Source organism: Ooceraea biroi, chromosome 3, assembly GCF_003672135.1.
Source record: "Ooceraea biroi isolate clonal line C1 chromosome 3, Obir_v5.4, whole genome shotgun sequence".
Lineage (NCBI taxonomy): Eukaryota > Metazoa > Arthropoda > Insecta > Hymenoptera > Formicidae > Ooceraea > Ooceraea biroi.
The window spans coordinates 17,753,315-17,774,924 of NC_039508.1; the positions used below are offsets into that span (position 1 = coordinate 17,753,315).

The window sequence follows — 21,610 nt, forward strand, 5'->3', positions numbered from 1 at the left end:
GGAGAGGGAGGGAAACTTTCAAACTTTGAACCTGTGTCTGCGAGGAGAGAGACTCGAGGGAGGAGAAACTCGAAGCAGTCGGACCGTTCGGTGCGATTTGCAATTCAAACGCGAAAAGTAAGATCTCCCGGTGCACATAGCAGCCACGTCGCGCTGACTGGCACATGCCAGCCGCGTTTCGGAATTTAACACCGATGATAACTCGGGACTGAATTAATCGGCCGCATATTAACGAGACTCGCGCGACGAGTTGATCGTAACGCCGTGGAAAATTGTCGACCCAAAAGTCGGCCCGGCGTTTCAGAAAAGTCAGGCGCCGTCTTGATTCCTTATTGCCAGCCTCACGCTGATTTGCAATTCAACAAGTAAAACAAGTCGAGCAAGTAAAATGGGGTTAATTAACATTTTGTTTCATCCAAGCGGTGAAAAATCTTTAGAACGAGAGTGTCGAGGGATCGCGAGATTACTTTTGTAGTTCCGCTACGTCAATCGCGCGATCGTTTTGTTGCGACAGTACAGATTCGTCAAGTCAATTATAATTAATGGCGTTAATTAGCGACGCTCCGTACATTTCCAGTACGGGAATGTCCAATTTGGCGCGCAGAAACGGATCATGTCACATTGTGTGATGACATTGTCTACATAATTGCAGAACTTTGCGAATCGCGTTAACACGCGAAACGTTACGAATTCCGATGATTAACAAGTACGTCATTTTTGTGATATATCGAAACGCGAAGCTGTAATTGTTTTACTGTACAACGGTCCGTGCGTAACGTGAATTCATAAATTAGAAGATTAAATAACTAGAGAAATCCTTGACAGCATGATCGATGGAGCTCGTATTCGTACTCGTAAATTCACCCTTTTTTGCAGTCTGTCAGAACACAAAACTAGGTAAAACGCCTTAAAATGCACAAGACTTTATATTTCACTCGACTGAAAAATTTCTGCAAAAGAGGCTCGTATATGAGAGCTTAAATGCTTCTGCTAAGAGAGCGTCAGGCAACAAAATATTAAAGTGACAGCTAAATGTAAAATATAATAACAGTCATATTATGCATTTTATAACATAAATGTTATAAAAAGAAAAACAAGAGAAACACGGTACGCTATTATATTACTGCAACGTAACATGCAACGCCCTACGTTCCATTAGAGAATTCATAAACCAATTTACATCTAATTTCACGTAATTATTCGCACGCGAAATGACACCGAAGCGACAATAAGGTTCGACCGCGCTGAGTAAATGCGTACAGAACGAAGATAAAATATACCCGTGATCATCATCCATTAAAGGTGCGTGCAAAGGGAGAACGACGAAGGGACATAATTCGCGATAAACGTCGGATCACCAACAATGTACAGTGAACACGATGGCAAATAATTACGGTAATGAAAATGAATGGCACGAAGCGGCAGACGAAAAAAAAAGCGTACTCTTTTTGCTTTCAGCGTTGAGCTTTATAAAACAAAAATGACAATTAACGTTTTTAATTTCTTAAAATTAGTAGGCCTAATTAAAATTAGTAGGCAGAGTCAGGTACATGTAAAATGAAAAAAAATTGCGGAGTAGAATAGTAATAGAGCTTTTTCTCATGATCACAAAACTTAATAATGAGAATAAAAGAGTCAACCTTTGCCTCACAATTAGTGAGGCAATTATTGGACAATTATAGACAATTACTAAATGTTCGAGTAATATAAATGTCAGTTACCGCGTTTCTTCTCGCGGAATAGCCGAATGACACTGCATTCTCTATCTCTCGCTCTGTCCCTCTTTCTCGGAAAGCGGAATGTGAGATAATCTGCGGTGCGAATAGAATGCGGCGTATGCGCTCGGCAGAAAATGTAATTTCAGGAGCGCAGCCGGTTCCCCCCTGATGCGAGGGAGTCTCGCTTAGCAAAGTCGCCGAAAATTATGCTTCTTTAAATCCCACCGTTTGACGCAACACGCTGGTAATTGCTTTTTATGCGCCGCAATCTACCTCCGTAACGTCGTTTTCCACGACGCGCGATACGTCCAGTTATTTTCTCCCCGCGGAAAGAAGTGTCCGACGCGGTAATACCATGAGTAATTGCTAAATTTGCATTCCCGCGTTTGTGGCGCGGGCAGGAATCGCATCGTCATGCAAAACGAATAAGTGAAAAATAGAATCCGCGTGATGCAATGAAGAGTGCGAGAGACATTTTTCTCTTTCGCGTTCAATATGAACGAAGCGGATGTATAAATTAAATTAAAATCTCTTTTATTTCTCCGCTTATAGTTTCACAGAGAAATTTCCGACAGAAATATTCCGACGGATGATTTCTGGATAGTACTTTACGTCAAAAATAACAAAAACAAAATTAAGAGAAAGCACGTTCAAAGCAAATAAGTTTTTAAAGCTTTCTACTTCAACGTGGTCAAGGAATTCTGAGCGAATCTTCGCTTTCTATTGTACAGAAAATACACACGGCGCTTCCTCTCGCTTTTGTGCATTTCCTCCTTGTAAATTTCGAAGAATCGTCCATCAGAAAAGTACGCAGACGAGAAAAACACGTATATCATCAACGCATCGTTAATGCCGCTCGAATGAGCGAGTAAATACTCGGTGTCCGATAAATTTGCACGTTCTCGAGAGCGAGATAAGCCGGCACGTAGAGTAACTTTGTCAACCCTGTCGACATGCCTCACGATATTCGCTGAATGAAGATCTCTCGTTGCGGCGATTTGCCGGCAACGTCGCGTGCGCATACGTTTTATCGTCGTCCACTTCCGGGGGTGAGTATGATACGATGATGATGATGGAACGGGAATTAATTTGGTTGAAACTTTCGGAAATACATTCCACGTGCCGACAACAGCTCGTGATAACGTCACGGCGACGTTACGTGACGTTTTAAATTAATCTGGCTTCACGCTCCGAGTGAAGCGGTAATTGAAAAGTGCGGTTATTATCACACTAGCAGCTGTTAAACGTCGAGCGAATTTATCAATTTTTTCAACTTCAGTGCCGACACGACTTCCTCACCGGGTGTCGCAGAGGACAAAAGTTTAATAGCGATTCTCCGGATGCAGCACTCCCGAGGGACGGAGACGTGGGCGTTACGGAATAAAGGCAAGAGCGCATTTTACACGTTCCCGTGAAAAAGCTGCGGGCGTTAGCAGAGTGCCAGCTGGAGAAACAGCGAAATTTCGTAAAGGGGGAACGACGAAGATGGCGAAAACAATGGAACAATGGACGGAACGTGCCAGCTTCGCGAATGTTTCGGTATCATTAATAACATCCTCGCGAGTACCAGAGTAAGGACGACGAGTGCCCAAAGAGAAATAAGGAATCGGCCGCAATAAAGAACGGCGCTGTTTCAATGCAGGAATGTCCAAGGAATTACCGAGGCGAAAAGGAAACGTGTACTGCGAGGAATAAACGAAATTCCCCCTATTCTGTCTGCGAACACCGAAAAGATAAGCAAAAGGACTAACACACAGGATAAGGGCGGACGACAGCCCTTTGTACGCTTTAAAGCCGGCGATGTTTCTCTCCCTCGTGCAAGAAAACGTACTTCAAATCGAGACAACATGCGGGTCCGCTTCTGGGTCAAGCAATCCGCGCGGGACCACGAGCTACGTGTGTGACGTGCGACAACGTAGAGTTGTCCCAGTTTGATCCACGCAAATCGTTACCAGCAAAAATATCCGATCTCCCAATAGAACGCAAGACACGTCTAGGAGGGATGATGTTGCAGATCCATCAGCAGACCATGCAGCTTGGTCAAATATTTCCCCGATGCATCCGATACATCCGCGACGCGCACTCTGTCCCGGAGATGCACGCACGTATCGTAGATCCGTTCGCATGATTCATGCGGCTCGTGTGTAGAGTGAAGCACCACGCTTTCCGACGAGCACGACCGCTATTTGGCAGGCCTTTCCATTGGTAATAGGGAGACAAGGGGTGGGTAAAGCTCCTGTCACAAGCTCCGCCTTGAAATCCAATTTCAAGCTTCGGGTTGCGCCTTCGGCTCTATTTTCGCGTTTCGCTCTACCGTGAACGTCTCTTCCTCGCCGGTATGCGTGCTCGCATGCATGTACGCATACAACACGCACACACGCTGCCGAAATTTTTGCCGACGTCGTGTTAACGCTCCTAAAAGTCTTTGCGTCTTGTTCGGTCGCCTCCTCCGGGAGAGAAGCTCTTTTGCGTGATGCGAGTTGTTTCGAGTCTCAGAGTTAAGCCGACTTATTTTCATGTAATTAGATCGGGATGATCCAATTGAAAGACTTTATTGGAAAGACTTGGCTCTTTATTTATCGACTGTTGCTCTTCAATCGCGTATAATAACAGGTTTCAACCTTTAAGGTTGCCACTTTTGCAGAGAAATCTCGTATAACGCGCGATCTAATTATAAAGTTGTGTTGCGAAAGATCATTAAATAATTGTCCGCAGTCTTTCCGAGCAAATAAAAGCCAAAGTTCATGACAAAGGTACCGGGGGATGGTCGATTGAGTGCACTTTACGATTTCAAGTGTGTGCTCGCAATGTTGCAGAAGAAGCAGCTGTGCGCGATATCCGAACGGAAAATACGGTCGCTATCGCCAATAAATATCTAACATTTTCCAATATGACCCGCATGGTCGGCTGCTAGGAAGCGATCAGGAAAGATAACGACGAATCGAGGTAATTCCGAGTCGAACGGGCGAGGGAATTATGTTATCGGCGACCGTCGTCGTTGTATTATTTTTGCCACTCGCTGAAGAAACTCCCAAGCTGAACGTGAAGCGATAGCGAAAAAGGAAGCTCGCAATTTCGATTCTCATCAAGAGAAAGATTGATCGAGAGACATGTTCCTGAATATCGGGAACCCTTGTTATTAACGATGTGCAGAAATTTCGACACATTCTTTTTTCTTCCCGAGACAGCTCGCGAGAGTGATGTACGCAGAGAAGATCGCGCGGAATGCTCGAAACTCGAAGAGTAATGACACGCCCACACGCGGGCGCGTGTCTCGCTAATGAATGATTGCGCCCCGTTGGCATTCAGCCACTCATTTTTCGCGTGTTTTCCCGGGATATAATGCCGCGTGTTTGCGCCAAAGAGACGCGCCTTTGTGTGGGGCGAGCCACTTTTTTTCGTCGCGCTGTCTGCATCGCCAGAGGCCTAATGTGCTCGAATACCCCTTTTACTGGCTCTGCCGCTAGCTGACGCTGCACTCGCTGCATAGATGTAGGCGAATAATAACTTTTCAACGCTGAAGCTAACAAGTTTGGACGCCCGGCAGAAGCACAATCAAGAAAGGAAGTTTCAAAAGAAACGCGCTCGTTTGCCTCGCAAAGGACGCGACTGCGATAATACAGACGGCACGACTAACTTTCAGGTCCGCGTTACTTTGAAGAACGTCCAAGTGATGCTTTTGAAAAATGTTGTGCGGCGCGATTCCCTCCACGAGCCACCTTGGCAATGAACAAACAACATTTGCACGCTCAATGGCGTGTTATGTACGTGAACTTGTGTGTGCATGTGAGAGAACGAAGCTTAATTCTTCTCGCGTGAAAGTCGCGACAGGAGCGTGAAAGAGCGCGGCTGTTCGCCGTGTCACGCTAATGCTCGCGGTAGGTAGAATCAGATAAAAACTGGTTAATCCATCTTGTGTCGCGGTCGCTGGTTACAAGCGTTAAATTGCGAGATTTACGACGTCGTCGGGCGCATTGATTACGATAAGTTACTCAAATCGGCGATTTAGGTTTTTGTCGGCGCGATCTCATTCGATCTGAATCGGGAATAAAAGCCACGTAATCTCAGTGAAACCAGCCAGATCGATTTATTTCAATTATATCATCGTTATACTATCGTGTGAAAGGGATATGCATGAAAGGTTTTCCTTATAATATGAACGGTGTATATTTCGCTTAATTACACACACGAAGAGAATATCATGGGAATAAATCGAATTCCGCGAGTCATTCTGCATTAAATTACAACTATCGATTAACTGACGCAAAAATTATACAAGACTGAAGCAGGTAAAATTCCCTCACTGAATGTTCGCGCGAAATAATTTGTTCCTTTCTCTAGGCTTTTTTTTAAACATTCTTTGATCAATACGGACTTTGTTATTATCGAAATTTGATCGCGAGTTCGCGTAATAATTGTTATATAGCTTTTTAATTTCGTACATCAAATGTAATTTTGATAATTAAATCGCTAAATCTTTCTCTCTGCGTCAGTTGAATATTATCTTAGAAACTCTGCAGCTACGTTTTGCCACTAGATCGCGCAGATTAAACGTCAAATAATTCGAGAACAAAATAGTCAGCGACGAGAGTTCGCGTAATAATAATTGTCGTATAGCTTTATAATTTCGTACATCAAATGTAATTTTGAGAATTAAATCGCTAAATCTTTCTCTCTGCGCCAGTTGAATATTATCTTAGAAACTCTGCAGCTACGTTTTGCCTCTAGATCGCGCAGATTAAACGTCAAATAATTCGAGAGCAAAATAGTCAGCTCACTTGGGAATTTGCATGATTTAGCATAATTCATATTTCTGATAGCTCTACGTGAATCGCGATTGTAGTAGCACCGTGCGAGCTCAAGTGGAATTTATCGATATTGCGACGTGCACTTACACGTCGCTAATTAGCTGTTGCAAAATATCGAATAGAATTCTGTTCTGAGGTCATGAGCATTCAGCATCGCTAATTGGAATTGGTAACGAGTCGTCGCAAAATGAATAGAGCGAGCAGGTTTTCCCGAACTTCCACGAACGCTGGCACGAGTTGCATTATGTAAAACACCAACGGAATTTTAAGAACGGCACGCTTTTTCTCGTCGCTTCTTTTCTTTTCTCTTTTTATTTTTTTTTTTAAGGTCGACGAGAGCGATTCACCTCGCCGTTACGCAGCATTTGCATATCTGAATTCGCGCATAAATTTCCACCCGAAAGAGGGTGGCGCGCAATAGTGAAAGGTAATTGCTGGTGTACTCACCTTTGCGAAGTCGATTTTTAGTGTGCAGCAGCCGGAATATATGTCCGCTCCGTGTAGTGTCTCTTTCGCTCTGGTTGCAGATTCCACCGAGTCGAACGTGATTGCCGGAAAGATCAGTTAAAGAAGCTCAACATTTTGCATTAAAAAAAAAAGAAAAACGACTTGACAGTTTCAAAATTAGATTCCAATAACACATTTATACAAATTTAATGATATAATTAAGAAACTGAAATTATTTATAAAATTAAATTACATCAACCGAAGATACAAGAAACACTATAAGACGTAGTGTGCTTTAACAACGCGGATCTTCCATTGCAGCATTATTTTTATTACGACGTTATTTTCCCGGCAAAGAGGAGTCTGTCGCGCGATGTAAATGACGATAAAGTCCGACGTGATGCGAAATTCTAACAAATTTACAGTCGCGCGCGGCACGATTATCATTCGGATTATAATAATCCGAATAATCCGGGATACGTTTTCTGTTCCGGACGGAGATTTGCCGAATATACGATGCATTTCTCTCTCTCTTTCTTCTTTTCTCTCTCGGCGTGTGAATTCGCGAAGAGGCTTTTGTGCGAAAAAATAGCTGCATCGAGCCGAATCTCCATTGTAAATCTTCATTACGCGATAATGGCAGCGCATGTCTCGGCAAAGTTTTCCCGGGCTCGGAAAAGCGTGTCAGAGCGAGCGCGGAGTTGATCCCGTGGGCTTCAAGTTCACCTCGAGGAAGCTCGAGGTAAGGGTGACCCTTGACTCGCGTGCTTACGGCGATGTTGCCCGGAAGTTATCGCGCTAAATCACATTCGCATGGAACGCGACGATTTGCTCGTACGAAATAAATCAGTCGCTTCTCGGTGGTGTTACCAAATTCGAGGGCGCTCGTTATGCTACGACTCGACGGAACTTTGGCGGATTTGCATGGCAAGCTCTCCTCGATTAACTGGGAATGAACGCGTACGGCGGCACGAAGCAGAAGTGATCTCCCTTGCGATCTTTCATTTTCGGTTTACGGCGCGAGTAAAGTCGGGCCGCACGGAAATTCTGCCCGGAAATCAGCAGCCTCGTTACACGTCACGCGAAAAAGTTTACGGCCACGTTAATCCTCTGGACACAAACGCGCAATATCCGCTATCGTAAAATCGTGTCACATGGCACAAGCAGAACATTAGGCACTGTGACACTGTTGTTCCCAGTGATTTATCGCGACGGCAGCGCGTGAACACACCATAGCGGCATTCGAATTTATGTAAATTGCGTTAATCTATGCAATTGAGGATAATTATATAGAGACACGGACCACCTCCCGATTTCAATAATTGTTTAATATGTAATCAAGGACATATTAAAACATTATTGAAATCGGGAAGTGGTCCGTATCTCTATATAATTGAGATTTACATGTCTTTCGGACGCAGCAGGGATGTTGAAACAAAGAGCAGAGAGAGCGCCGAAATTTGCCGGCGGGCAATCGTTACGCGCACGTTAACGCTACAAACGCTAAAGTGAAGTGTACTGCAAAGGATATTCAACCATGGCCTGTACGCCATTCTTCTTGAAGATTACGATGCGCTGAACTTGCCCGCTGGGTGTGCTGATCGTGTGCAACACTTCCTGCAACAGAAAAGAGGAATGCACTTTAACAGATGCACAGACTGGTCGGAGGATATTTCGGGATAGCAGCACCAATCTGAGAGGAGCAGTTATCGCTCGGGCTAAACTGCAGCTCAGAAAGTTTTCGCGGCTCTTAACAGCGACACGCAACTGTCATTCTTTTTCCGATCTGTCATTGAAAGGCTCATCCTTCAGAAGAGCGATGGTCGATCCCAAAGCACCTCGCATTTCCGTTAACCCATTTCCACTATGATCGATGCACGTCGTACATCACGCGCGTACATTGCAAATCGAACGAGCCAAGTTTGCGGCGCCTTGCGAAGTATTCCTGCACGCGTAACGTATACGAGGCGTTCAAAGTCGTCCAACCAAAGTCTTCGCGATCTGAGGCAGAAGTTTGCGCGGAGCGAGAAGAGGTCAGAGGGCAACGTGAGACAAATCGTAAACTGCGTTTGAATCCATCCGCGAGCGCGCTGCACTCGCCCTGACCTATGCTTCATGCGCCGCTACTTTTCATTCCCTCCGGGACCAAGGGAAAAGTCAGTTTTCCTCTGTGACTTTTCACTCGTCGGCTTTCCTTCAGGAAGGCGCGCGGAATGCGGGAAGCTTGAACTTAAAGCTTTAATGATGGATGCTGCTGTCATCCCACGGGTTCCCAAATTGTGAATCAATTTCGCGCGATCGAACTGCGCCTCAAGATTCGCATGAAATAATCATGAACGTTCGTGAGCATAATTGTCATCATGTTAGACATGTCTGAATGCTGTCACCGGAATTAGATTAAGCGCGTTGCAACACGGAACAGTGCAGGACAGGTCAGAGGCAGAGCAGAATCGCAACACGCCCGTGCGACACTGATTTACATTGCAATTAACGTTCCATAATTAATCCTCAGAACGTAATCGTGACTGCATCATCAACGATAAGAACGCATTTGAAGATTATCGTTTCGCTGGATGTCAACGAAACGTTATCATCGGATCAACGATTATTTACAACATTTAACATTTAACACCTAGCTTCATTCTTCACTGGATTAACCCGCCTTTGCAGTCCTCGCAGATAAATTCGCCAATTTACGAAAATCATCTAACTAGTAAAATAAATAGAGAGACTAAGTGAAACGTCTCGCTGGTTGTGAAAGCTTTAAGCGATTTGCAACCGTAAACTGTAATCATTAACGTAGTTCTGGCGACGCGTGGTCAAAGAGAGTGACACATATAGCGCGCGGAGCTGCGGACGGATCGCGACGCATTTTACATCAAAATGCTCGATAATTGAGAGCGTTTAGCAGCGAGCGCATGTTTACCTGTCGGCTAGGGCGTCCCGAGCCGAGGGGTAGTCTGAAATTTGCGCGGCACGAGCGATGACACGACGTGGCTCGCTGCCAAAGTGAGCTTCTCTGTGAATTCTCCGTATCCGCGGCACATCTCTCGTGCGCTAGACGAGAAAACGTGCAACTGGTGACTCGTCGAATCCAGCAATGCCTGAGTCACGCCAGTTTATCCGGGAAAAATACGGTACACGCCGCCGTACGTTCGATCCAGCCGAACGCAGGCCCGAGACGAGCTGACCTTATTATCTCGCGCGCGCGATTAGTCATGCGAGCAGCAGACAAACAAGACATGACATCTGAATAAGCTCCGAAGAGACGACTCACAGTCTTGCATTCCCGCGAGCGAGTGCAGTCTCCGTTGACCCTGTGTTCGCGTCTCGCGATTATATAAATTTTATAATGCCGGGAGGAGATATTGTGCCGTCTGGGAGCTCGAATGTCAGATGTTCGAGCAGCTTCAACAGTCGCGCGGCGATTTAATTGTTCGACCGTGGACTGTCACGACTGGCAGATTAATTCATGCAGTTATTCGGAGTTTGAATATCCTGTAGAATCTCGTCTTAATTATGCTCCTGGCAATTTCATTGGGAGAGACGAACTGTTCGAACTCGGCGCGTCTTCCCGTTAATCGAGGTTGTAGAACTCGAGCTTATTAATTTGACGCTATACACGTATCGCGCATCATGTATGTGTACGTGTGATTGTGCAAGCTCGCAAGATCAAGCAGATCATTGACCCCTCGCGCATCCAGCTTCCGTTGCGGCGCTGGGTCCAGAGATCCGAGATGCCATCTTCTCGCGTGACCTAACAGCCCGGATCGACTTGGATCGCTCATCGAGCTTAAAAAAGCTTCGGTCGAATGCACGGTCGAGCGTGGTAATTAAATTGTTTCGACTTGATAAAAAAGGGGATGCATGCCGGATTATGCAAAATCGTATCACGAACGGACGGGCGATTTTTATGCGCCGTCGCCGGGATATTCAGCGCGCGCGCGCCATGTAATATGCATGATCCGTTGCATTTTAGATTGGCTTATGAATAGGAGCGAGCGTTCACGAGCGACGTAGCCGTTTGTCCGTATTTGTCCGCGTCCTCGCGGAAACCGAAATGCGCACAACCCGCACTCGAGCCTAATTGTCCGCGGTGTTTTCCTGCCATAACGAGTAGCGGACTCCTTTTGTGCTGTGCGCATAATGTATACACGGGGACACGTGGGGGTGAGAATACGTTGGCGAGGAACGCTGCGGGGGTGGCCACAGCGGTATAAATTCAGGAACGGACGCTATCCGCGCGCGCGCGTGGTTGGTGCACAAAGCGGACTCGCGCCACCCGCTTTCGCCGGGATCACGATAAGAAAGCACGTAATCCTTTGTCCCGGCGAAGATGCATTCTCGACCGGGTGAGAGGTAACGCATCAAAGAGCCGCGCAACGTGATTTACTAAACCAGCTTATCTGCCGCGTTTCCGCGACGAGAAAACGTCGTGATACAAGGGGGGATCTCGTTTCATCGCTATTTGAATCAATGCTGGGGATGCTGAAATCAGCACTGAAGTATCTGAGCTGCAAGAAAAGGAATCTTGGAGATGTCCTGTCGATATCCTACCCAGTCGACATTCTGCTGAATAGCTATAGTATAGTAATTACTAAACCTGCTGAAATAGCGTAAAGCTGTACGTAGTGAACATTAAGATTGCAGTTTTAATAACTTGAGCAGGAAAATAATTTTGCAAACTGTTTCTAGAGGTAATAAGTAAAAGTAGAATCAAGTACCATTCGTATAATATACAGGGTGTTTCCTAAGTAAGTAGACAAACTTAAGGAGGATATTCCTTGGCTTATTTTAAGAAGAAAAGGTCATATAAACATATTAATGCATGTAAAAAATAAAATTAACAGCACCACGGGCTTACGAAATTAGCTTGGCAGTTAAATAACTAAAATAATTGCGCAAATCTTGCGTCAAATAAAATATACAGTATAACAGATAATACAATTTAACGGCAAGCAAATCTTGCAGCAAAACATTTCTCAAGAAATTGCATCAAATCTAGCGCAATATATTACATAGTCTAAAACAGACTTGAGAGCTTTAGGCTATCCCGCGGTTAGCAGAAGTCTTGGAAACGCAATAACGTAGATATTATTTCATTAACGACGTTTCTTGAGTGACGGGCCATCGATCGCGAGAGTGGGCGGCACAACTTGCATTTTATCGGGCAACAAAGCGCAGACAAGAATTGCACGCCTGGGGGGCGTACAGACGAGTCCCACGTTTCCGTTCTCAGGTTGCATGACAGTGCAGTTCGCCGGCAGGGAAGCGCCATGGGGTTAATCCACGTTCCTCGAGCGGGTCAGGCACCAATAATAGATCTGCCTCGTCGGAGGGTATCAATCAGCAGCGCTCGTTTACACGGGCTGAAGAACGCGCACGCGCTCGCTCGAGGTATCGTCTTATTTAATTCATTGGAATTCCCGCGTTGCATCTCTCCGAGTGTGTGTTAATACAGCCAATCCGTCGTCATTTATAAAACATGATCGGCTCGGAAAAGCGAGCCGGTGATTTATGACGGCGGGCGACTGCGTTCCTCTCGAACGGGGAAATATCTCCGCGCGCGAGCGAGTCGCTCTTTCCGGCTCGTTGATAAATTCTCCTGCCGCGACTCGCTCGCTCGCTCTCTTCTCCTCGATGCCAGATGGTTCCGGACATAATGCTCGCTTTGTGACACGACACAAGGAGTTACCTCTCAAAGCCCGATTCGCTAAGGACGGAAACGTCACTGCCGCGACGTCGCTTATTAATTAGAATTATATACTGCGCACGAATGAAACGAACGCGCGCGCGTGGAGAACGGCGGTGCTCCTTTATGTGTCATGAACGTGCTGGTAGATCTTCTCAACTTCGCGAGCGGGAGTAACAATACATTCATTGTTTCAAAACCCGGCTACAAATCTCTCGTCCTTATTCACCGGTCGTGAAATAAGCAAGCTCCGGGATCAAGACCTCGCGCATCTCGGTGGCATCGCCACGCAGGCAAATTTTTCCGGCCACATTTCTCAGAGCCACGTTTCTCCGGGCCCGCATGTAAGTGACAACTCGCGGAAAGAGAGATAGAGAGAGAGAGAGGGGGGGGGAGGAGAACGTTCTCTCTTCAGAAATCCGAAAGAAAAATGACGTTCGAGCGAAACGTTCCCCGTTGCGAAGGAGAATGAGGTCTCTTTCGCACACTTTCGGGGGAGAATCCGCCGCGAAGCGGTCTTTCGGCGTCGATGGGAGATAAGATGAGGTGGAATCTACGGGCAGCGCGTCCCGCTTCTAATCTCACTCCAATCCCATTCTCGCAGGGATGGGCGACGAGACGCGTGAAAAAGTAATGAAGCGTCCGCAATTACGACATCAATTTGCCCGACACGAGCGTAGGAAGGCACACCACACCCGGTTACAAAGACAACGCGCGCGCCATGGATGCACCCGTGGATGTATTTCCCCTGAGTGCAATGCCGGCATGCGCCGTCGAGGGAATGTTACCCTATATATCCGACTCTAATAAGCGCGGTATTCGCAAAACGGCGCGCGCACCGGACAAATTGAAAGCTCTGACAAAAATTGCGATACGCAAAAGGAAACCGGATATACCGGGCAGCTTTTCACCCAAATTAAATAAAACTGCTGACGTGAACGTTTGGAGAGACGGATCCTAACACGACTTTAATATGATTTTTTATTGTTTGTCGTGTAACGCGAAATAAAAATTTTTTATCTTGTATACGCATTTTATCTCTATACGCAAATCGCTTAATTGTATTCTCCGATCACAAGCACTCGGAATTTATTGCGAGCGTTACGCGAGCGTCTCCAGACTCTCCGCTAAGCAAACTCGACTCCCCTCTCTTAATTTCAATCTTAACTCACGTCTCTAATCTCTAAACTCCGAGTCCTCGACTCGCAAACTCTCATCTAGCAATCTCCCGAGTTGTAAGCCCTCCGCTTGTAATTTATATAATATTACATTTCGCGCGAATATCGACGGCAAGTAAACCCATCAGCTGTTGCGCCGAGGTTGCAAAAGCGCGTTTTATCGGCGAGCTCGTCATCTCGTCTGTCGAAGGTGAAAGATAAGGCACTCCGTAAAAATATTTTGCGCCCCGAGTGTCAATTTTATCGACCGTGACTGGCCAATAATTCGTTAAAATAGAAAGCAAGAAGAGCGCATATCGCGAATCGTTTATCTCGCGCTCGAAAATACCGCAAAGTCCGAGTTTTTATGCGAGCGGCGATTTATCATCCCGCAGGAACAACAAAACGCACGGAAATTGCAGCGTTGCTTCTCATTAACCAACACGCGTAACCAACTTGTGACATTTGCGCCGATACATGATCAATGTTTAACGTCGCGGCGCTTATCGGCAGCCTGCAAGAACTTGATAGAACATTTACGAACATGCGCGCGTATCGATTTTTAGATTACGCTGCTCTTCGTGATTAATGGACCTCAAGACATGCAATAATTAGAATATCCACGCGGCGTGCAACGATTTGCACGGACAATATTGTCCGGCAGAAAAATGTTCACCTCTCAAGTAAAGTTTCCACTCGGAACAGAACGTCAGAATCAAATCGCTCGCGTCCATTTGGGGTAATCTTGTTTCGCGGGTAACTGCGGGTCGGTCGAAAATCTAATTTCCGGTGGATCTCCTCGGGAGGATCCAGCGAGATCGGTAGCCGAGGGTTACGAGCAAGCGCACCGGTAGATTCCGTCGTAGCGCTAATTGAACAACACACGGTAAGCTGCGGAAAAGCGCGGAAAAGCGCGCTACACTACGAAACCGAGAGGGACCGAGCGAGATAGCCACCGCGGTGGCCAGAAAGAAGTCTCAATTTTGCCGTCAATTTCTCGGGGGAAATTCGCCGGCCACGTCGGACGACGCGGTCGTAGTTTTCCATGAGAGAACGTTTGCCGCCGGAAACGCGAGACGTCGCATTATTCTCCCGTTGCAACGCGAGCTGCGGCGCGGAACGCGCTGTTAGTCGCCGGAGGAGAAGAACGAGGACGAGTGTCGGTTACGAGGGCAAGACAAATGGGTGTCGCACCAGGCAAGGAGACGAGAGGGGAGAGGAAAGGAGAGAAGCAAGTCTCCGCGAAGAGGTGGCGGGAAATCCAGGAGAGACGCCGGCTCATTTTTTCGGCCTTAGTGGAATCTGGCGTCATAACTGACCTACCGCACGCTCTTTCCTCTTGTTCTCGCTTCCTTCACGAATATAAATGTCGCGCGACCGGTCCAGATGAGAAAGCTACGACCCGCGTCATACATCTCGCTGCAAATGTGACATTTCTGCATGGAATGCTTCGCGCGATTTTCAAGCTAGACACGTTATCGCATTTTTTTGTTATCTGAGGAGAATTAATATCGGCGATAATATCGATGGGGTGGATTATTATTAGATTGTCATAAAAAAGATGTGAAAATTAAGATCGGCGATAGTATCGACGGTGGATTATTAGGTTGTCAGAAAAAAGGTGTGAGCTATATAGAAAAATACCTCACACGAATTAGGGGTGTTCCACTTAGAGAACGTATCGCGATCGCCGGACACTCCGCGCACGAAAAATGACAAGGCGGGCAGCATGAATATATCCGGCCGTTTATTTCCCCTCGTGGTGGCCGAGTTCGATTAACGCGTGATAAGACGCGAAGTCAATTTTCGTTCGAGTCGTCGGAGTCGATACGGATCATCGTGCCTTTTGCCCGCGGGCCAAAAAGAGTGTTCGCTCTATCGTTCGGCGATCATCGGCGCAGATACCACGAGCGTCCGTGCACGGCTATCGTTCCATCTCGTTCGGGGCAACTTAAAGGCGCAAGAAAATTCGCGGCACGCAAGAGTGCCACCGGGTTAGAACGCTCGCCCCTCTCCCGCATGTGCGCTCAATTTCACAGATCCCTGTTGCGCCCCTAAGAAGGTAAGACTCCACCCTAACGTTCTGTAGAACGCCGCTGGCCGTAATCACCGACACTTTGCTACCCTACGCACGCACGCACGCACGCACGCACGCACGCACGCACGCACGCACGCACACACACACACACACCACACACCACACACACACACACACACACACACACACACACACACACACACGACGTATACCTGGAGGAACGATTAAGGTCAACGCGCGCTCACGACTTTCGACCATAAGCGGAATCACTGCGCTGAGCTCTCTCACAATGGAGCCGTGCCGGATGTTGAAGTATTTCGTCCGACGGTCATTGTTTTGGTGTTAAGGGTATTACATTGTGCGCGCGAAACGTCGGCTTTACGTCTACGATCCCCGGATAATTCCGAGAAATTGAAGGCAGGGTCAGTTAATGCCGCGTCTGATACATGCACAGCGATATTATTCCGTCGAAAAGCGAGAGCGTTCCTCTCAGGGTCGGAGCTTTAATCGCGCAAGTCGTCTTGTCGCAATTTTGCAACTTTTGACATACATTAAATGCCGCAGTAATGTCATTCAGCTACTAAATTTTCTGCTGAAGCACTCGCATTAGCCACGTTAATTATCCCATGTAAAGTTAAGCGATTCGTATATAAAGTTACTTATATATGTACGCAAACTTGTTCGCGCAAAGTTAACGTAACGAGATAACGAGATAGCCACACGTTCTTGGGAATTTCTCCCGAGAAATTTCGTTCTTTCCCCGACAACTTAAAGGAACAAAAAAAGAGAAGACCGTTACCTCAATGCATAATCTATTACTGCAAGATATTTGCTCCGTAAGGACGTTTTACGCCGATCAAACTTTCGAAATCCGGCGTTTCATATCCGACGACCTGATATTTGAAGAAGGAAATAGCTGAGGCTTAAGATATTGGATGTTCGGTGATCGGAGGATTTCGATATTAAATTGCGCAGCTCGTGCAAATCACGAGGGAATTTCAATGAAGAGTGAAATATCAAATTTTTTTGTCGTTAGGAAAATATTTGCCAGGAAGATCCCCAGGTCAGCGCGGCGGCTTAAACTGTTTTCGATATTCGAAGATTAAACTGTCTGGAATCCCGAACACGAGGGAATTTCTTTCGCGCGAAACGCTACGAGTATCTCGCGTGCAGCAACTTTAATTCATTGTACATATTAAAAACGCAACTCAATATTTTGATATGACGCGCTCGGTATTTTTCATGATCAAATGGAACGCTGCTGAGACCAGCGGAGAAGCTCGCAGTAACTCGGAATGGATCGAAGCCGCTACATAAAGCAAGGAAAGCAAGAAAGACTCAAACGGATCTCAGCTACCGGTAAGTTTTGTAAATTAGCACATTTGGCCGCCATCAGCCGCTTTTGTTAATAGTCGTATTTGTGGATGTAAAAGCCAGAGCATTTTGATAATTAGGTCACTCTGGGAGAGACATTTTCCAGCGGTCGCCGCGCATACTCGAGGAGTTTATTCTGTGTCGTATCAGACCCCGGAGGAGAATACGGAAGACTTTTCAACGAGCAGCACGTGACACGGGTCGGGGAAAAAGTGGAGGATCCGGGACGAGAGAGAAAGAGAGAGAGAGAGTGTGTGTGTGTGTGATGTAGGTCCATGCTACGAGGAGAGTATCCGCTTTTGTATTTCCCAGGAGAGACCAGCCGGAGAGACCGTTCTTCCGGCATTACGTTATTTTGCGTACCTACTGAAACTTCTGAGAGAGACTTCCGCTTTGCACGTGACAACGCGCGTTTTTCAGAGAATGATCACTCGACGTCTGTAATTAACTATTCCACGGGTTCGTGGGCTCGAGCGCGAACCAGAATGCGCAAATATTGAAGAATATTAAATTATAAACTTTTGACATAAATAAAAAAAGCTCGCGGAAATATCACGGGTTTTATTAAATTAACGAGCTCGTTTTTATTATTATACAGAATTCATGCGCGCGAGTAACGCAACGCGCACAGCGCACATGCAAAATCCCTTGCCACTTGCCGCAATGCATGAATGCAAATTTCGAAGTAATTTGTAATATTAATCCTATTTGTTATTTGTTGCAGCCAAAAACCCAATGTCGCGCACTTTACAAACCGCACTGATAATAAAATCGATGATAAAATTTATTATAATTGCATGGTAAAAAAATTACAGTCGGGATATTCATTTTTATAGTAAATTCTATTATAATACTAGTAATATAAATCATTTATACTATTCCATTATATCATTAGCAATATTCTATATGCTTGGCGCCTCAGGATACTATAAATTACAGTAAAATTATAATAATGTCAACTATATTTTTTTATCAGTGCGAGTAACGCCAGCCTTCAAATGTATCAGGAACGGAAGACTCGTATGTGCCTATCATTATCCCTCGAAGGTAACAATGCGCCATCAAGCCGGGGGCGGCGTCGATGCGCGTCCAACGGTAATGTCATGTCATACCCGGATGAGGAGGCGCGACGTGGCGCTTATCTGAAGAACCGTTATGTATTTCGGAATAACATCGGGGTATAACGGGGGTACGTCTTATCGCGCGAGCGGAGGTACCCCATAGCGCTAAATGCGATAGTCGTCCCATTACGATGTAATCCTATTAAGGCCGGCGCGAGATACGGCTGTCGAATTTGGCGTATCGTTGATATCCATATTCCCGAGCCAATTAGGTCGACCGGTTAAATCGAGAGATCGAGAGATTTAAAACGTGCAAAGCTCGACGTCGTCGTCGCCGCCGCCGCATCCGGCAGGACGAAACGACTCTCCTCGCCCGCTACGTTCCACTTTACATCGCAGTTTCTAAACTGGATTTCGCCCGGATTCTAATCCCGCGTGTCACGCAAATTAATAGCCCGCTAACAGGATAGCTAATGGCCTGGGAAATTCAAGAAGTTACCGCGCGCGCGCGCACGCGGAACTGCGCGGAAGCCAGCGCGTTGCTGTCCAACAAGCGGATAATCGACGTGCCCGGCGTCTTCATTAATTCCCCCATCTCCCCCGCTAAAATTCCTAATTAATCCCTTGACCGCTCCGAGAAGCAACGGATCCACCACGTAATCTTTCGCGAACCCCGACCTTACTAAGAGCGCGAAAAGAAGGTATCTCAAGATGGAATCTTAAAAGATACGATTTCATAAATCATATCGCGTATCCCCCAGACAGATTTTACTGCCGGCGTAAAAAGGGACGGAGAACGCGGTACTACGCGGATATTACACCGTCACGATATGAAAGCTAATCGTAAGGCTCTCCTCCGGCTCGTGCGTGCGTTGAAACGCGTTATCCAATCTCTCACCTGAAACAACTCAGGAGGAAAACGTAGCGTGCAACTCCTAGCTTCTTGCAGTTTGGAGGAGTTAATGGTGCAGTATGGGGAATGGTTAACGAACGGTTGCGAGTGCGAAGCTGCCTATTCCGATATGCACGTATTGGACAAGCGGGCGAACGAAACTGTTGCTCAACAAGTAGCGAACAGCCGATTATAACCGCTCGCCGTAAAGCAGCCGAGTTTCGCCTTCGCGGAGCTCGTAAAGCAGCCGTGGTGCTTTCTCGTTGCGGTGGATATAGATTCAACGTATCTCGCGACGGTGGAAACTGCGACGACGGATTTAACAGCAGTGGTACCGACGGCGGTTGGACGCCCGGCGTGTCCTCCGAACTCTCTCCACGGCTTTTCCGAAAATCCGGATTTCGTCCTAGGTGATCCTCCGGGCGGCCCGGTTGTAAAGCGCTTATACATCCACCCCGCGGATCCAAGTATCGATCGACGAATGTCATCGACATTCGATATCCGACCTAGCTGTCGTTGTTCCGTTTAATCTCGGCGAGCGTTACGGAAGTTCCAAGCTCCGGATAAATCACGCACACATTCTGAGATTTTAACATGTGCATTAACATACACTGATAAAAAATATAGTTCAAGTTACTATAATTGTATTATAATTTATATATTTATTTATTTATATATTTATAATATATTTTATTATAATTTATATATCCTGAGGCGCCAAGCATGTAGAATAGTGCTAACAGTATAATGGAATAGTATGATTTATATTACTAGTATTATAATAGAATTTAGTACAAAAATGAATATCCCGACTATAATTTTTTTACCATGCAATTATAGTCACTTTTATTATCGATTTTATTATCAGTGTACATTCCGCGAGGATCGAGCTAAATCACCGCAGTTTCAGATTTATGTTTATGTTTCTTGTGTCCTGAATAATACACTTTTTGTGAGCTTCTGCATTTGATATGACCTGGATCATCATTTTTTCAACTGCGACTCGTTCTCGCATTCGCGCATATACATGACGTACATTCTTTATATTTATACCATGTTTTGTCAATCTGGGGCAGTTTTACTTGTGGTTTAATCGTTTAATCATTTTTTCGATATTCTTTTTCTATGAATTGGGTCAAATGAGATTTAAGATCTGAGTGAAGCGGTGAATTATGCAAAGCTGGCAAAATTGAAGACATCTCTATATCTCTATAGCGCTGAAATTATCCGCAGAATAAATTCAAATTGTGCGCGGCACGTTATTTATATTATTATAATACAAGCAGGAAAGCATGGAAAATTTCAGCGGAAAATGCACAGTCGCATAAAAGTTACTCATTACTTTCAAATGCAAATTTAATCTACGCGATTAACCTACATAAAATTTGCATAAATCTTTCTTCTCTTATACTTTGAAATACAAAATGAATGGGGAGTATGTATATCTTTACGATATTTCAAGAGCGTTCTCGCTTGAAATTTTCGCGAGATTCAAATCGAGGAGGACTCCTCAAACTCCCAAGTCTTTCAAAGCGCCATGATATCTAAACGATATCTCCCGATCTGCAGAATCGCTTATCCCCGAAGTATATTCGAAGTCAACTTCGGTCGACAACTTCGGTGGGGCGATTATTTCCCCGAAAATTCACAAGAACGTAGATCCATCATGCCTTATCTCCGAGGTCGTGTCGCTTATCAAACACCCACCAGGTCTCCGCCGTCTATCGATATTTTCGAAATAAATGACATTAAAAGTTGCGCTCGATGGCAAGCGATACATGCAAGTTTCTGTGTGGACGTACAAGTGTTTACGAAAGGTCGTCGACCGAGCTGCTGAAACTGTGGGTGAGATTAAGGGCCCTTCGACGTGCTCATAATGGACGCGTAATGTCACTGCCGGAAATAAGAATCTTTATCTCCCGTTCTTAACACCGGGAACGACGTGCATCATCGCCAAGAGAGTGCGAAATCGCGGTTATATGGGTTCCGGCTATTACAAGAGAGCGATAAGACGGCGAGAAGAAATGGCTCTGCCTGCCGAAGGGTTCGAAATCGTAAAACAAGGGGCTGCCCGACACGACCGAAATATTGAAACGCTAAACAAACGCGCATCACATCTCTTCTGCTTTTCGTCATATCGCCGTTTTCGAATATGAACGAGTGGAAAGCATTTAATTCCTCGCACAGCTACGATTATTATCGATAGAAAGCTATATATCGATATCAGCAAACGTTCAAAATAATTCTCAGTTGAGTCAACAGATATTATTCAATTTGGTTCAGCGCACCGCGTCTTGTAAATTCAACGCGGAAATTAAGCGCGTTTTGCGTAAAAGCTGCATATAAACGCAGCTTCGTCGAGAAGGTACACTCGTCCGTCGCATTTCCCGGCGCGAATTAATTACGCGATATCCATAAAACCC

The 21,610-nt window shown here is 45.9% G+C and overlaps 1 protein-coding gene across 2 annotated transcripts in view; it reads right to left on the reverse strand.

Annotated features, from left to right (window-relative positions):
• Positions 1-21,610, reverse strand: part of LOC105284420 (heterogeneous nuclear ribonucleoprotein L) — a 156,094-nt gene that overhangs the window by 86,244 nt on the left and 48,240 nt on the right. For both annotated transcript variants that reach the window (XM_026968423.1, XM_026968422.1), the window contains exons 4-5: positions 8,505-8,590; positions 6,974-7,070 (exon numbers count right to left, since the gene is read on the reverse strand). In XM_026968423.1, the coding sequence (XP_026824224.1) occupies positions 6,974-7,070; positions 8,505-8,590 (183 nt within the window). The remainder of the gene's footprint in view (positions 1-6,973; positions 7,071-8,504; positions 8,591-21,610) is intronic.